The 17,903-nt window shown below is 36.9% G+C and overlaps 1 protein-coding gene across 9 annotated transcripts in view; it reads right to left on the bottom strand.

The window, feature by feature from the left end:
- Positions 1-17,903, bottom strand: part of MINDY3 (MINDY lysine 48 deubiquitinase 3) — an 82,584-nt gene that overhangs the window by 32,777 nt on the left and 31,904 nt on the right. For all 9 annotated transcript variants that reach the window (XR_014817890.1, XR_299132.4, XR_014817891.1 and 6 more), the window contains 2 exons: positions 7,566-7,636; positions 2,248-2,328 (listed from right to left, as the gene is read on the bottom strand). Coding sequence is in view for 5 of the 9 variants with exons in the window: in XM_084980217.1 (XP_084836343.1) it covers positions 2,248-2,328; positions 7,566-7,636 (152 nt within the window). In the remaining 4 variants the exon portion in view is untranslated. The remainder of the gene's footprint in view (positions 1-2,247; positions 2,329-7,565; positions 7,637-17,903) is intronic.

Below are 17,903 nucleotides of genomic sequence, written 5' to 3'. Positions count from 1 at the left end.
AAGCACCCATGCTTTTAAGAAGTTTCAGAATGAGTCATGAAAAAGTATTTTTAGAAGATAAGTCGCTGGAACTCAACTGTGAAAACTTCATGCGAAGGCTTTATTCCCTACACTAAATTGTACACACACAGTATCTACATACCAGATCCAGAAAACACAAAGCTAAGTATCAAGACAACAACAATTAGTAGGAAATGTAAGGGTTCTCAAAGAAAAAGAAGGTATTTGAGTTTTTTTCTTTTTGGGGGCAGTGCCCATGGCAAGCAGAAGTTCCTGGGGCAGGGACTGAACTTATGCCACAGCAATGACAATGCTGAATCCTTAACCTGGTGTGCCACAAGGGAACTCCTCGAGATGTATCATTTAAACGATTTACAGTAGTTGAAGAACCTAAAATTTGAATGTAGACTTTTCTATAATCACTGCATATGTGTGCACACTCCCCTATCGGGATTATCAGTAGCTTCAAGGATGCAAATAATGAAGACATTTAAAAACCTTGACTGACTCCCATGGTGTACACTGAGTGTGGTTTGTCAGGCCTACATGTGGTGCAGTGGGGGGTTTTGTTTTTCTATGTACTTCCTGGCTCCAGCTCAACATTTCAGGGCGCATGCCTGAGGTCTGTGAATACGAAGATGAATGAGAATCCCTGCCCCACCACACCAGGCTCACTGCTGACCCTGGGCCATGCTAAAAAAGGCTTGGGAAATAGCAGCTGTGTGTCATGTGATAAATGCAACAGGGCAATGTACCAAATGCTATGGGAACAACCAAGAATACCAGAACAGGTAGGCCAAGAAATGTCTATTTCATAGAAAGGTAAGTGTCACTCCCATGACTCTCTCAACACTCCTAACATTTCCATGCTTGAAGCCCTAATAATTATATATTTACACAGTGCAAATGACACTGTTGCTTGTATCAATCTGTAAAATCTCTTCTGCTGTTTGGACGACAAAATCATTTCTTAAATATCAATCATGAAATTAAAGATTTAAAATACTCTTATCTTACTGTCTTTCTATTTGGTACTTAGGTAGTTTTATAAAATTAGTTTTCCTAATGCTTTTAAAGGATAGACTTGGTGATAAAAATAATAATTGGCTTGAAAATACATTTTTGGTGTGTGCATTGGAATTAACTTCCTTTCCTGGCAATATTTAACACTTGACACAAAAATTAGTCAAATGATGAAATCCTCACTCAGGAATTAGTTGTTTAGTTTCTGTAGCTTTCATGTGCTTTTAACTTCTTCCTCTCTGCTTCAGGAGGGCAAATTAACAGCAAAAGCTGTCAGATGAAATATAACAAATCAGTAAGTTCTGTCCTTGCATTTTACAGCTTTCCCTGTCTCGGGTAAGGTAAGTATGTGTCTTTCACTAAATCCACTAGCTGGACATTTACCAGCACAATAAAAGTAATAAATAATGAAACGGATCCAAAAAAAGTTAAAACTGTCAATCCAGTCTTTAGAACAATGTATACAATTCATACTTCTCATAGATACAAATAAACTTACTTTACAAGTACAAGCTGAAAAAGCATGCTGAGGAGTCAGGACCGTGCAACAGCATTAAGCAACTTCAAAAATATAATAATACATTCTCTTCCTTTAGTCTAACATCTGGCAACTCTACGTAAGGCATACCAGAAATGTTTAACACATCAAGAATAATGAAAATGGCAATGATGATGATGATGATGATAATAGCTAAGATTTACTGGGTATTTAAACTGCACTTGGTACTGCTAAATGTTTTATACTCAAACCTGATGACAATTCTAAGTCAAAGGACTATTATTAAACCCTATTTTAAAGAGCGACTGTCTTCTATACCATTGAATTATTAATAGATTTTAAAATGTTTTCATAGAAAATGTTACATTATTTTATACCATGGACGTTAGATTTTTATCCTCTCTATAAAAGACCACCCAAAATTTTTAGAGTTATTGTCACCATAACACAAGTGATTTTTGAAAAAAATCTAGAGTCAAAGTTCTAAGTTGGAAAAGATAAAGAAATTATAACTAATTCAGGACAGATTTTACTGAAATGATTCCAAAACCAAAGCAGTACAACAGTACGTTCTTCAGAATTAATTTTTTACATTATGATCCACTCCTCAATGGAAATACACTTAAGTCTATATAAATATCCAAATTAAATATAGACTTACATTACTTGTTTGTCTGATGCCATACTTGGGAAAAAAAAAAAAATCCTGCTATAAACAAGCTTACCTTGGCAAAAAATACGGTGAGGTGAGTTTCACTGCCAACAATCCAAATAGGGAATTTTGGAGATTTCAAGTAAGAACCAACCTAGAACAAATGTAGCAAAATAAAAAAACAAATGAAAATTTTATACTGCCTGTTAAATATCTGCCAATGAACAGTTGTAGCATAACTAAAGTGTCTTATTCATATTTAAATGGAATGATGCATTGCCAAAATGCCTTACCCATAACGGTCAAATGCTGAATGTGAAAATGAATGTTATAAAAGACAGGGCTAAGCTTACATTGCATCTTTACATTAGAAGAATAACACAGATTTGTACAGCTAAAAAGAACTGGTTTAGCCCTAAGAATTATTCTCAGGTTTTACTAAAGATCTTAGATAGAATGACCCCTTCTAGAATTTCTCCTTGCTCAAACCCTAAAACTATAAACTTGGTACTGTAAACTTTACCAGGAAAATGATTATAAATTAATGAGTAAATTTTTGAATAAATAAGGAAAAAAGCCTTAAGAACATCCTGTCTTCAAAGAACTTAGGACAATATATAATAATTTCTCTAAAGCAAAATACATTCTCCTAAACATTTAACAATATAAAAGAAGCCTGTCATTTGATTCTTCATGGTAGAAAGTAAATTCAGTTTTACAATATGAAGTCTCTTTAAATGCATAAAAAACTACACTTTATAGCCTGTTTCAAGATTATATATTTAATCTATAAAAATGATAGTAACCCAAATTTGAGAGTATCTTTTTTTGTGTGTGCATGACAAAAAAGGAAAACTTTAAATTCACCAAATAAAAAACAGACTTGTGAAATCCAATCATGTTCACATCAATCACTCACTCTTAGGCAGACAAAGACTTTGACTGAACAACTAACCTTACCGATCGCAGATGCTCAATTCTTTTCTCACGGAGACTCCCTAGAAGTGGGAGAGTCCAAGGGGCTGTGCGTGGCAGTCAGGACCAACTATTCTCCCTCATCAACCAAAAGCCCTGCTTTGATGCCGCTTTCAGCCACTCTTTGGAATTCTCTTATTGTTAGGAGGGCAGTGGGAAATAGGAACTCTTTGTATTCATGGACAGTAAAACAAGTATCCTTGACCTAAGCTGGGAGGGATGAGCTGGATGTGCTAACAGTAATGGTGAACCAGCAGAGGAGTAAGGATGGTTTGAGGACAACAGAAGAGTAACAGCAAAAGGACAAAGAAAAAGGAAAAGCTCTGGTCACAGGTTTGGAATAAACGGATTTTAGAATGTTCGGCGCAAGTCCTTCAATTTTACATAAGGAAACTGAAAAGTTCACCGGATCAGTGCCTGGTCTGAATTCAAACAGCTAACTACCATAGAGATGGAATTAAAACTCAGGTTTTCCACTCCTAATGTGGCAGTTTTCCATTATATCATGCTGCATTTTGTGATGAAAAGTTTAGATGTAGTTTAATTTCTCTTTCAGCAAAAGTATCTGTGTGTATGTGTGTTTAAATAGGGTAGAAGTAAAAAATGATGACAAAATTATATACAGTAGGATCAAAGGGTACATGAGTACTGAACTCATGAGGATTTTTATAATAATCAAAATAAATAAATCAAGAGGGCATAAACAGTGCAACCACTTTGGAAAACAGTTTGACAGTTCCTCAAAAATTAAACATATAATTACCAAATGACCAAGTAATTTCATTCTTGGTTGTATACTCAAGAGAAATAAAAACATGTTCCCCAAAGACACATTTATTAATACTCACAGTAGTATTATTCATAATAGTCAAAAGTCAGATACAACCCAAATATCCATCAACTGATAAATAGAAAACAGATATTAACTGATGTGTCACACACATAATATTATTTGGTCATAAAAAGGAATGCAGTACTAATGTATATTAAGACATTAATGAACATTGAGAACATAATGCTATTTAAGTGAAAGACACTAAAGGCCACAGAGCATAGGATTCCATTTAGATGAAACGTCTGGAACAGGCAAAACTAGAGCGAAAGTTGCCAGGGGTCGGGGAGGAGGAGGAGGTAACAGCTAAAGGGTTTAGAGGATCTTTGGGAGAACATACTGAAATTAGACAGTGGGATGGCTGCACAACCTTGTGAATATAAGAAAAAGCACTGAATTGCACACCTGAAAATGGAATTTTATGGCATATGAGTTATATAACAATTTTTTTAAAAAGTGCACAGCCAGGAGTTCCCGTTGTGGCTCAGCAGGTTAAGAACCTGACTAATATCCATGAGAATGCGGGTTTGATTCCTGGCCTTGCTCAGTGGGTTAAGGATCCAGTGTTGCTGCAAGCTGTGGCATAGGTTACAGATGCCGCTCAGATCCAGCATTGCTGTGGCTACGGTGTAGGCTGGTGGCTACGGCTCCAATTCAAGCCCTAGCCTGGTAATTTCCATGTGCCATGGGTGTGGCCCTAAAAAGACAAAAACAAAAACAAAAAAGAAAAAAGTACAGAGCCAAAAGCATTCAGTCACCTGCTTCTTTTCTCACTTGAATATGTACACCACCACACACACACATACACACTCCAACACACAAATACGAGTAGAGGGGGGAGAGAGAGAGAGAGAGAGAGCTAAAGAGACCATTAGAGAGACTGGTTCATTTGTGTTAATGAACACACATGATCAAAATGATGTGAAAACAATTTGCTAAACAGTCATAAATAGGGAAATATTCAGATTCAGAAAACCAATACAAACACTATTATTTCCTTAATGCCATTTCTCTAAATGTTTGGTAAAAAGTAAATGTATGTATATTTTCAGAAGGATATCTACAGCTACATATGGATGAGCACCACAACGTGATCAAGCTGTTTTTATTTTTAAATGCTCTCTTAACTCAGTTTTGAGGCCCTGATGAGGGGCTGGTCAGTTCCCTTAAAAAAGACAGCTTGGAGTTCCCATAGTTGCTCAGTGGTTAATGAATCCGACTAGGAACCATGAGGCTGCAGGTTCAATCCCTGCCCTTGCTCAGTGGGTTAAGGATCCAGCATTGCTGTGAGCTGTGGTGTAGGTCACAGGTGCGGCTCGGATCCCGTGTTGCTGTGGCTCTGGCATAGGCCGGTGGCTACAGCTCCGATTAGACCCCTAGCCTGGGAACCTCCATATGCCGTGGGAGTAGCCCCAGAAAAGGCAAAAAGACAAAAAAAAAAAAAAAAAAAAGACGGCTGATTAAGGCCAAACCCCTACCATGGCCTTAAGTGCCCTGGAACCAGGTGCCAGACAGGGACAATGCACAAGCCCCAGAGCTCACCAAAACTACTCAAACTAGCCAGTCCACAGGGAGCCCATGAGACCCAGCATACTCTACCCTAACTCTCATTCATCAGCTTGCTGTTGCTCTGTTCCCAGGTTAATTCTCTCTTCGGCTCTGCCTGGTAGCTTTCTCTTATTTGGAACCTTAAGTGACAAAGAGATGCCTTCCATCTATCTGAGTATTAGTGTACTGTATCTTGCCACTCAAAACGTCTTTAGGAGCTCCCATCGTGACTCAGCAGTAACAAACGTGACTAGGATCCATGAGGACATGGGTTCCATCCCTGGCCTCGCTCAGTGGGTTAAGGATCTGGTGTTGCTGTGAGCTGTGGTTTGAGTCATAGACATGGCTTGGATCTGGGTGTTGCTACCACTCCAATTAGACCCTTAGCCTGGGAATTTCCATAAGCTGCACATGTAGCCCCAGAAAAGCAAAATAAAAAAACCAGCTTTAAATCTTAGAAAATATTTACACTAGAACACTAGAGTAGTAACACTTGAGTAATACTAGAGCAATAATACTGGAGTAACAGTAGACTATTCAGCAGCTAATGACTTCCCACTTGGGGAGAAAACACATTTCTCTGTTCTACCTAACAGTTAAAAAAAAGCAAATGACCATATTTAGCATTTATGTGCATTTAGAAAATGCACATAAAAGCTTACAATTCTGGTTAAATTTCCATTCATTCATTCAACAAATATTCACATTCACTGAGTACTGACTATGTACCCAGAAAGACAATGAGCCTGCTTTCAAAGAGTTTACATTCCATTAGGGATCACAACAGAAAAACAGATTTAAGACCAAAAAAAGATAAATATGTAAACAAAAAAAGTTATGAAAAAGTGATTACTGCTATGAAATAATGTGAAGAGTAGTCACTGAGGGAATAGTCAAAGTCTTTGCAGCATGGTCTGAAGAAGGACCCAAGGGGAAAAGGAGCCATCTACCAGCTTGACTCTCTGGTTGCTAGGCTACTTCAGAATAGCTTTAACTCCTGTAATTAAAGTCAATGAAAATATAAGAGTTGCTACTGTTTCACAGAACAATCCGTTTTCACCAATAAGAGCATGATGAAACCTATTTGATTATCACACCCATGTCACCCCTGACCAAGTGCTGTCACGAAAGAGGAAATGTTGTCTGGTAAAAAAAGAAAGGAAAGAAGAGAGAAAAGCACCTGCTGTTGCTACTAAAAAATAATCACCACCACCAGAACCACTGCTACGGCACCACCATTCTAAAATAGAAAAGAATGTAAGATCTACTTTCTTTCTCCAAAATCAGAACATCTTTTTAAGTGCAAATCATTAATGATTTAAGTTCCACAGACTTATTTCAGATTTGCAAGAAAGAAATGAGATATATATTAAAAAAATGAGAATTTCACGGCAGTCCCTAGCCATGTGTTAAAGAGTTTAATGCTATGAAATGCTTGGATTTTTTTTTTAAATTTTTTAGTGCTAAATTATTTTTCAGATGACAGAGACAAAAGTTAGAATTGCAGGAAAATTTGCTAAAGCAAATTATTTTTCTTTGCCTGATCAAATACTACCAGTTGTTTCAGTGAAGCATACGGTTAGTGAGGAACAGGACATTCTTCCCCTCTGTTTACTAGAAACTGCATTTGTATTTAATAACAAGTACCTCTGTTTTTATAAATTATTTTATACTGGCTTTTGCTCCCCAAAACTCAAAAAGGAATGAGCCTCAAAAATAGAAAACTCAGAGTTCCACACTTGGCCTTGTGGTTGAGGACTTGATGTCATTACTGTGGCTCAGGTTCAGTCCCAGGCCTTGGAACTTCCTCATACCACAGGCATGCCCCCTCCCCGCAACAAAAAAGGAAACTCAGCATGGTCAGCCAGCTTAACTCTATCCTTGGTAAGGCTGGCAGTTCAGGAAGGGAAATCAGAAAGGAGGTGAGAGTATATACTATCGGTAGGACACTAAAATATGTTGTCATAGAAAAATGCTCTCCACAACAATGCATGTGTTAACAAAAACCATTCAAAGTACCTTAAAAACCAACTCACCTTACAGTATCTTAAAGCTTCCATTAGTGTTAAGAATCCCACAGCTGCTTGTTCATGTATACCAAGAAGTTCTGCAACAGAAGTTAGCATTGCCTTAGTATATAAATTTGAAAAGCACTTAAATGTAAACGTACATATATTCCACACTAAAACTTTTACCCAAAACTAGACTTTAACACCTGGTACACATTGTTAAGAGTTCACACCAAGTCATCATTACAGTACTACTCATTACAAAATGTCATTAGATTAAGTAGCGGGTGAAGTGATACTTCAGATGTACATTAAGTGTATTTTTTAAACTTTATAATGATAACTTTTTTTTTTTTTTTTTGGCTGCACCTGTGGCATGTAGCGACTGAACGTGCACCACAACAGCGACCCAGCCGCTGCAGTGATAACACCAGATCCTTAACTGGCTGTGCCATAGAACTCGTCAATGATAACTTTTGATGGACATTTGAAACCATGTCTCTCTCCTATAAATAAACACAGGCAGCATGCTTCAGATGGGGTAAATAATGATGAAAACAACACAGTAACAGCTTTACAAAGACTAATATCTTCTCAAGGGAGACATGAAAACACTTGGGTTCTGTGTTTACATGCACACACACGTTATCCTATAGCGGTATGAGAACATCTGCTCCCTGTGTTAGGGAAGGTGTACACGAATGCTAACATCTGATTTGAATCCTGAATCATACGTAGGAATTTTCCAGAGGAGGATAAGAAGAAAATTCAAGGCAGAGGAAATGACAAAGAAGTGTGAAAACGCAACATACATAAGGGATAAAGAATTTATCAAAGCTTCCTTAAAGGTTTCTATGTAGCCTGGGGAGCTTGATAAATGGTGAGCAACCAAGAGAAAGAATTCAGTAGGTTCTCAAGTGGTATGAAGAGAGAACATGAGTTTGGTCTTAGACAAGCCAGGAGAGAGGAACCTTTAGGACTTCTAGCTACAGACAGATATATAACTAGAAGTGAGGCTCAGAAACATGGAAGAGAGATCAGTGTTGGAGGTGAAACTTTGGGAGTCATGAGCCTCAGAGATGAGAGTTAACATCATGGAAATGGATAAGAAAAAACAGAAAAAGCAGAGAAAATGAAAAGACATTATTCTACATCAGACATGTAACTGTGATGATAATAAAGTCTTTTCATAGACTACAGCTTTCAGCTCATGTATATTAAATATCATTATAATAGTAATTTGGGTCCATTCATATTTCTAAAAAGCATTTTTTTTTCCTGGTTAAAAATTATGTCCACTGTAAACACAATGTATATATAACTTTGCATCCTTTCTATCATTTGGTCATGTATTGTCCATTTTACTATTAGGAAATTATGTTTTTCTCAACTAATGTAATAATATAAACTTAGCTGCTTTTGTTGTAAATATCTTACTATGTATCCGTAAGTCCAACATTAAGATGGTGTAAGCCAAGAACTGACATTTCAGCTTTTAGGTTTGTTAATTCAAAATTAATAGAAGGCATGTATACATAGTTTGTATTTTTTCACTAACTACTTACTAGCATGGAGGAAGCATACATAGTAAAAATTCTCAAACTGGATTAGGATTCTTTGGGATCTACAAGACCCTTTTAGAGGCTATACGAAATCAAAATGATTTTCATAAAAAGACATTTATTGTGTTTTTCACTCCTACTCTTTCCTGAGTGTAGAGTAGAGTTTTCCAGAGGCTAAATGGTGTTATTTTCCAACAGATGGAATCTATAAACAGATATAAGAATCCAGCTGTCTACTAATAAACTAGACATTAAAGGGATTTGTAAAATTTTAAAACAATGTCACTCTTCCTACTAAAATTTTTTTTTCTTATTTTGGAAAATAGTTTTTTAATTAAAAAGGTTTATATTTAAAGTAATGGGTGGGAGTTCCCGTTGTGCCTCAGCAGTAACGAACCTGACTAGTATCTATGAGGATGCGTGTTTGATCCCTGGCCTCACTCAGTGACTTAAGATCCAGTGTTACTTCAAGCTGTGGTGTAGGTTGCAGATGCACTTTGAATCCCATGGTACTGTGGCTGTGGTGTAGGCTGGCAGCTGCAGCTCCAATCTGACCCTTAGCCTGGGAACTTCCATAAGCCGCAGGTGTGGCCCTAAAAAGCAAAAAAAAAAAAGATGATTATGAGCACACAGGACCCCCAAAATTAAATAAATAGGTGCATTACTGTTATTTTAAAATGAATTAATACATCTTTAAAACTTTCTCAGCCTTTATATTAAAAAAAAAAAAGGTGAGCATAATTTTCTTATAAATCAAATAAGCAAGAGCTTTTTCAGATTCTCAGTGATTTTCAAGTGTAAAGGACATGAGAACAAAAAAAATGTGGAAACTGTTTTATTATACAGCATTTAAGGGAAAAAGAGAGTGAACAAGAGCAGCCCAAATAGGCAGAGATGGTACTCTACAGCCTTTCAAAATTTCCCCTCCTCTACTTTCTGAAATGTAAGCAGCACTAAATGTTTTCGAGTTCAAAGAATACATGTTAAAAGACATTTTCACACTTTAATTTCTAAAATCAGTTACTACCACCTAGTGTTACAACTTGATACTACATCATCTCTTTCCTTAGAATTTTAAATGTCTACAATAGTATACTTATAATATGCTACTACATAAAGCAAATTCACTGGTCATAATTCTTGAACAAGGAATTATTCAGATTAGGTCAGTTGCCACGTGTTTAGGCATGTTGTTTGGATAATGTTTTAAAAATGTATTACTCCCGTTTCCTTAAACAGGATATATACTTAACATTTTTATCTTCTTTTGATAACCGAAGTGCACCATTAAGAATACTGAATATTATACAAAGTTGTAATTAGAGTTTACATTCAGAGTTTAGCTATAAGAGAATTTTCTCAGTAAGTCTCAAAGAAGTCTATTGAGGAGTTCCTGCTGTGGCACTGTCTCTGCAAAGGCGCAGTTCAATCCCCAACACTGTGCAGTGAATTAAGGATCCAGCACTGCTGTAGCTGCATTTAGGTTGCAGCTGGGGTTGGATCTGATCCCTGGCCCAGGAACTTTCATAGGCCTAGAGTGCAGCCAAAAAAAAAAAAAGTCTATTGACATTTGCAGAAAATTCTAATAACCGCATCACTATTTTTCAGATTTTTCTAACTTTGTTTTCTTAGCCTCACATTTAAGACTACTTATGATCAGTGCCTATCAGCTCTTCTCTTCAGCCACTGAGAGTGTATCTAAATGCACAGTTTTATATTCTTGAGTTTGCTTTTTTACTGCCTTATCCTCCACTCCCAACCATCACTTCCTTCTCACTACTGTCAGGGTGTCCAGAGAAGTCCTTCTTGGGCCTTGCGAATTGATGCCGACTTGGAAACCAGATAACTGTACTACATTTATAGAACAAACACATCTTGAGTGCCAAGTACTGAAAAGAACAATGCTAAGCAAAGTAAAGGAATACAGAGATGATACCATGCAAAGACGAAGAAGCAAAGAGCCTCTCTGCAAACCATTTATCTGATGAGGAGTTACTATCCAAAATAGATAAGGAACCCTGACAACTCAATGGCAAAAGACCAAATAACCCAAAATGCAAAACCAAACCCCCAAACAAAAAAATCTGGGCAAAGGACTTAAACAGATATTTCTCTAAAGAATACATACAAATGGCTACCAGTATATGAAAAGATGCTGAAAATGACTAATCATAAGAGAGGTGCAAACTGAAACTACAATGAGGTATCACTTGCACCTGTCAGATAGACATTAGAAAAAAACACAAAAGGTAAGTGCTGGGGAGGATGTGCAGAATTTGAATCCTTGTACACTGTTGGTGGGAATGGAAAATGGAAAACAGTATGGATGTTCCTTACAAAAATTAAAAAAAACATATAATCCAACTGTTCCACTTCCAGGTGTTTAATCCCAAAGAATGAAATCATGATCTCAAAGGAATACTGGCACTCCCATGCTCACTGCAGCACTGTTTCCAATAGCTAAGAAACCGAAACAACCTAAATGTCTAGCAACGAATGAATGGATAAGAAACTTTGCAACATCCATATGATGGAGCACCATTCAGACATAAAAAAGAAGGAAATCTTACTACATGTGGCAAATGTATGAACCTTGAGGGTCTTATGCTAAGTGACATATGCTAGTCACAGAAGGAGAAATATTTGCATGATTCCACTTACATGAGGTATCTAAAATAATTAAACTCAAAGACGCTGAGAGTAGAATGATGGCTGCCAGGAGCTGGGGGGAGGAAGAAATGGGGAACAGCTCATTCAATAAATACATAAAGTTTTAGTTATGTAAGATGAGTAAGTTCTAGAGATCTCCTGTACAATTTCGTACCAACAGTTAATACTCTACTTAAAAATTCATTTTAAGGATATGGCGTTCCCATCGTGGCTCAGTGGTAATGAACCTGACTAGCATCCATGAGGATGTGGGTTTGATCCCTGGCCTTGCTCAGTGGGTTAAGGATCTGGCATGGCTGCAAACTGCAGTGTAGGTTGCAGACACGACTCAGATCTGGCGTGGCTGTGGCTGTGGTGTAGGCCAGCAGTTGCAGTTCTGATTCGACCCTAGCCTGGGAACTTCCATATGCTGCCGGTTTGGCCCTAAAAAAACTTCATCACAAGGGTATATCTCACATTTCTCATGTTAAATGTTCTTACTACAATTACGGAAATTCAACCTCCTCCCCCACTCCAAAAAAACTCCACAGTAGGTGACAAAGTAGAATGTGGTAAATGCCATGAAGGCAAAGTGCTCAGGGCAGGCTGGATCACCTATGGGAATCAGGACTGGGGACGGCCGTTGGGAAGGGACAGCATGTGAAGTGGGAAGTAAAGGATGGGTGGATCACAGGTGGGAGGGACAGGTCTTCAGGCACAAGGAGCAGCATGAACCAAGAAATGAAAGCAAGCAGCCGAGACTCTGTTCAAGCAGAGGTTCAGGAATGGCTGACAAAATAAGCTGGGGTGAAATTATGTAGGGCCTTGAGTAAGTAAGGTATAGAATCTATAGTTAAAAATATGAAAAATATGTACTTTTAAAAATAAGAACATTAGAATAGCTAAAATAAAAGAAAAAACAATACAATGTAGAGAAAGGCTTGATTATCTCATAGGTAAAGGTACATGCAAATTGAGCCATGAACTTGGTGAAATCTATTTTTGAAGTAACGGGCTTTTAAAAACCCACTTACTGGTTGATTATTATATTCTTAAGAAGTCAGATTGCTAGAGAGTTGGCATTTAGTCAGGGTTGCCAGATTTACCCAAATAAAAACACAAGATACCCAGTTAAATTTAAATTTCAGATACAAAATATAATTTTTAAGTATATTCCAAACACCCTATGAGACATACTAAAAATGATTCATTGCTTATTTGAAATTCAGATTTAAATGGGAGTCCTGCATTTTATCTGACAACTTAGTTCCAGCTAATTCAATGTATTTTTATAGGCAATAAAATTTGGAGAAAATAAACACTTCTGATCTTCACGTGTATTCTGATAAACCAAATACTTTTCAAATTTGTATTAGCACCTAGCCACTTAATGGCAATTCATATTAATTATGTAAAAATACTAAAATTTCAAAATGTTCATTTTTGTTTGGCCTGCCCATGCCATAATGTGGAAGTTCCTGGGCCAGGGATCAAACCTGTGCCACAGCAGCAACCCAAGCCACTGTAGTGACAACACAAGATCCTTAACCTGTTGGGCCACAAGAGAATCCTCAAAATAATCTTAATCTTCAGAGTTTAGAATCTCTTACTATCTGTGTATCATGAGTTTATCAACTTTCAAATAACTTGCCTAGGTAGACTGTGATATTGACTTCTATCAAAAAGAAAAAAGAAATATGTGGATTTATGATTTATAAGAGTTGACTCTATTTCAATCTCATGAAATGAAGAAAGCATTAAAATAAAAATAATCATAAAATAAGCATACAAAAGCAATAAATGTACAATACACAAAAAACAGATGGTACACAAATACTGGGATTCATCTGAGACAGAAAGGGGGCCATGGGAAGATGGATCTGCAGGAAAACAAAATCAAAGAAAATCTCTGCTAAAAATACAGACAATAGTAAAAACGAACACATCCGGCAGGTCAATGGGTACCAGGGCCCAAAAGGATTTGAGAACCTGGCTATGAAGTTTGGATTTTATTTTAAGTGAAGTGCATGGGGAAGCGAGCTATCAAATAGTTTTAAGTAAGAGAATATTATGATGAGCCTAATTTAGATTTAAAATACCACACTCATCACTGTGAAGGACTGAGGAGGTGAGCAAGAGTGAATTTGGTGATTAGTTCTACTGCAGTTTTATTTGTACTCTACTACAGAAGCAAAAACTAGTTTTAGCAGGTGAGGAGAATTCAGGAATTTTATGCTTTGTATGACCAACAATATATACTTTCATTATCAAGATATAAAAAACAATCTAGATGGGAAGACCTAATATTGTGAAGATGTCAGTTGTCTAAAATAATATACCAATCAGAGTTTCCATTGTGACTTAGTGGAAACGCACTGATCAGTATCCATGAGGATGCAGGTTTGATCCCTTGCCCTGCTCAGTAGGTTAAGGACTGGGAGTTGCCATGAGCTGTGGTGTAGGTCACAGATGCAGCTTGGCTCCGGTGTTGCTGTGGATGTGGCGAAGGCTAGCAACTGTAGCTCCAATTTGACCCCTAGCCTGGGAACTTCCATATGCTGTAGGTGCAGCCCTAAAAAGCAAAATAATAATAATAATAAACAAATTTACAGTAACCTCAATCAAAATCTTCAGAAAATCAAAAACCAGAACCTAAAAATCTGAAAAAAATTTCAATTAGAATACGCAGTGTGGAAAGGACTACTAAAAATTTGAAAAAGTACAATCCTAGGAAATCTGCTAAAAAATATCAAAGTATATTAAAAAACTATGTAACAGTGTAGTTTTGGCATAAGAACTCACAAATAAATTAGTGGAATAGAATACTCCAGAAAATAAATTATATGTATGGGAAAAATGGTTATTTAATAAAGTAGGTGTTTTGTATCTATGGAGAATTGACTGGAATTAGAATATTAGGAATTCTTTGGGAAAAAAAGTAAAAAAGTAGATCCCTATCTCATATTGCTCATAACATAAAACAAATAATCCAGATGGATTAAAGAGCTAAACATTAAAAAAAATAAAGCCTACGAAAGTGTTTGAAGAAAATACTAGAGACTATTAGTTTTAATCCTGGGTGGCTGTAACATAAAACAGATACATGGAAAAAATTTAAAAACAAAACAGAAGCCATAACAGAAAAGATCAAATGATTTGATTTCATAAAAATGAAAAGCTTTGATATATGAAAGATACCAGTGGCAAACTTCATGGAAACAGAAAAGGCTGAGAGAAACTATTTGCAACACAGATTTAACATACAAAGAACTAAGAATTTATAAAGCACTCCTAGAAATTATAAATAAAAGAAAATAACCTTTCCCGTGAAAATGCCAAAAGAGGGAAAAACACAATTCCCAGAAGAAGAAACACTACAAGTTGACAAACATAGGAGAAGATGATCAAGTGCGGGCTCACCAGGAAGAAACATGAATCAAATTAGGCTAGAAACCATCAATAAACTGACTGAGAAAGCATAAAAGAGGGATAGTTCTGAGTGTTGTCTAGGATGCAGAAAAATAAGGACTTTTCTATATCCTGGAAGCTTAATTCTATACTTTTCTAGTTGCTAAAGCCAATTTTAGAAGGTAATTTGGCATTATCTATCAAAGTTTAACAGGTGTTCCTCAAAAGGTTAAATAAACACAATTATCATATGACCAAGAATTTTCACTTCTGAGTAGATACTAAAGACAAATAAAAACATCATCTCACCAAAATTTGTACATAAATATTCCTAACCACATTATTCATCATGGCCAAGTGGAAAGAAGCCAAATGTCCATCAACTGATTAACAAAGAAAGAAAATGTGGTATAAACCATACCATGAAACAACATTAAAAAAATGGAGTGAAGCGCTGGTACATGCTACACAGGCATGAAACCTGACATGATGCTAAATTAAATACGTGTGTATCGAAGACCAGATATTACATAATTCCATTATAAGAAATGTTCAAAACAGGCAAATCTATAGAGACAGGAAGTAGAATAAGGGTTAATAAGGGCTGAGGAGGAATGATAGCAATGGGCACAAGGATTACTTTGAAGGGAACAAAACTGTCCTAAAACTGATGTGATGATAGCTGCACAACTCTGAAGAACATACTGAAAAGCACTGAATTGTACACTTTACCCTGGAGATTTGTAGGATATGTGAATTATATCTCCATAAAGCTCATACATAGTAGGAGTTACTGTCACAGTTCAGTGGAAAAACGAATCTGACTAGCATCCATGAGGACGCAGGTTTGATCCCTGGCCTCGCTCAGTGGATTAAGGATTGATCCGGCATTGCCATGAGCTGTGGTGTAAATCACAGATGTGGCTCCAATTTGGCGTTGCTGTGGCTGTGGTGTAGGCCAGTGGCTCTAGCTTCAATTTGACCCCTAGCTTGGGAACCTCCATATGCTGTAAGTGTGGCCCTAAAAAGACAAAAAGACAAAAAAAAAAAAAAAAAAAGCTAATAGTGAATAAACGACAAGAACAGAAGCCTAAACTTTATTTTACTTTTTTTATTTTTTATGGTCCCACCTGTAGCATATGGAAGTTCCCCGGCTAGGAGTCAAACCAGAACCTCAGCAGCAGGCCCACACCACAGCCATGGCAACACCGGATCTGAGCCGCACCTGCAACCTATGCCACAGGTTGTGGCAACGCTGGATCTTGAATCCACTGAGCAAGACCAGGGACTGAACCTGCATCCTCATGGAGACAACATCTGGTCCTTAACCTGCTGAGCAGCAATGGGAACTCCAGAAGCTTAAATTTTTTAACATATATTCTACTTTTAGGAATCTATCCTATAGGAATATTTCAATAGGAAACAGACCAAAAATATTCACTGCAGAAGTGTTTCTAATAGTCAAAATGTTGACCATCTAAATGTTCATCAAAAATAAACTAAGGGGGAGTTCTCCTTATGGCTATGATCTGACCTCTAGTTCAGGAACTTTCATGTGCCACAGGTGTAGCCATAAAAAGGAGGAAAAAAAAAAGCCTAAGGGCAAAAGACAAACCAGGGGAAAAATATCTTTATTTCATACATTTCATGACATATCAAGCACTGATAAAGTTTATAAATAAAGGTGAGAAAACTACACCATTCATTTTCATTGGACCTTCTTGGCTTTTCCCAGATAACACACAAAATCCATTTTCCTTCAACTCTCAGACTGATGATTACTGCTAGGAAGAAACTGAACCATAAGCTTTACTGGCTGGATCCACTCTCAATCAGTCTATGTAACCTCATCTCAGTTCTTAATTCTGATAGCACATTTTAAAATTTGTTTCCTAATCCATTTTGACATTCCTTCTTAAAGCAGGTGATTCAAACCTTTTCTCTCCTTTTTATATGCCTCTAACTACTTCTGTCCACTCATTTCAGCAACTGCAAAATTTCAAGAGTTATTCCAATTTAAATCTTTCATACCTCAAAATGCCTTTTTGTTTCCTCAACACATTCTTCTTGTTTTAGAAGAACTGTTCATCTTTCCAAGGTCACTGTGACCCTAAACTCTACTCAGCATCTCTTTCCGTAAAAGCAGTTCCCCTTCTAACAAACAATTTAGGTGACTTCTGTCCCTTAAAACAAACCCAGGGATACCAGCTCTCACCTTATTATGACCAGGCAATGAACTCCTCTCTCTGCATCCTTTCACCAGCAAAATTTCCTCTCTTACACAGCTAAAATACTTCCTCCTTATGCTATGGCTTCCATCTCAATTGCTCTTTCAGAGGAAGGACCTTGCCAATTGCTCAATTCATAGCCTATTCTTAGTCCTCATTCTCCTTGAATGAGAGAGAGATACAGCATGGCTCATTCACTAACTCTGTTAGCATGGATAGGAATCTTTGGACTGAATTCTCAATCTCGGTTTCTTTTATACATGAGGCAAGTAACTACCTCTCAGGACTACTCAGAAATGAAATAAAATAAACTTCTTCCACATCATCCCACATATTCATTTTCTCACTCAAGACTTTGTTAAGTGTAGTATAAGAGGCTGTATATTATAACTAAGTAGGCTGGTTGTAGGGAACCAGGCTATGTGGTTTAAATCCCAGCTCTGCTATTTACTAGGTTGTATGGATGAAGCAAGATTCTTAACCATTAGTTTCCTTAGTTTCCTTTATTCTATGACCTT

This window comes from Sus scrofa, chromosome 10, assembly GCF_054392235.1.
Source record: "Sus scrofa isolate SSC_HxYL_T2T_F1_AM1 chromosome 10, Sscrofa_HxYL_maternal_Yorkshire_Landrace_v2.0, whole genome shotgun sequence".
NCBI classification, from domain to species: domain Eukaryota; kingdom Metazoa; phylum Chordata; class Mammalia; order Artiodactyla; family Suidae; genus Sus; species Sus scrofa.
Note: the sequence above shows the minus strand (reverse complement) of the source record. Positions and strands in the feature narration are given on the sequence as shown.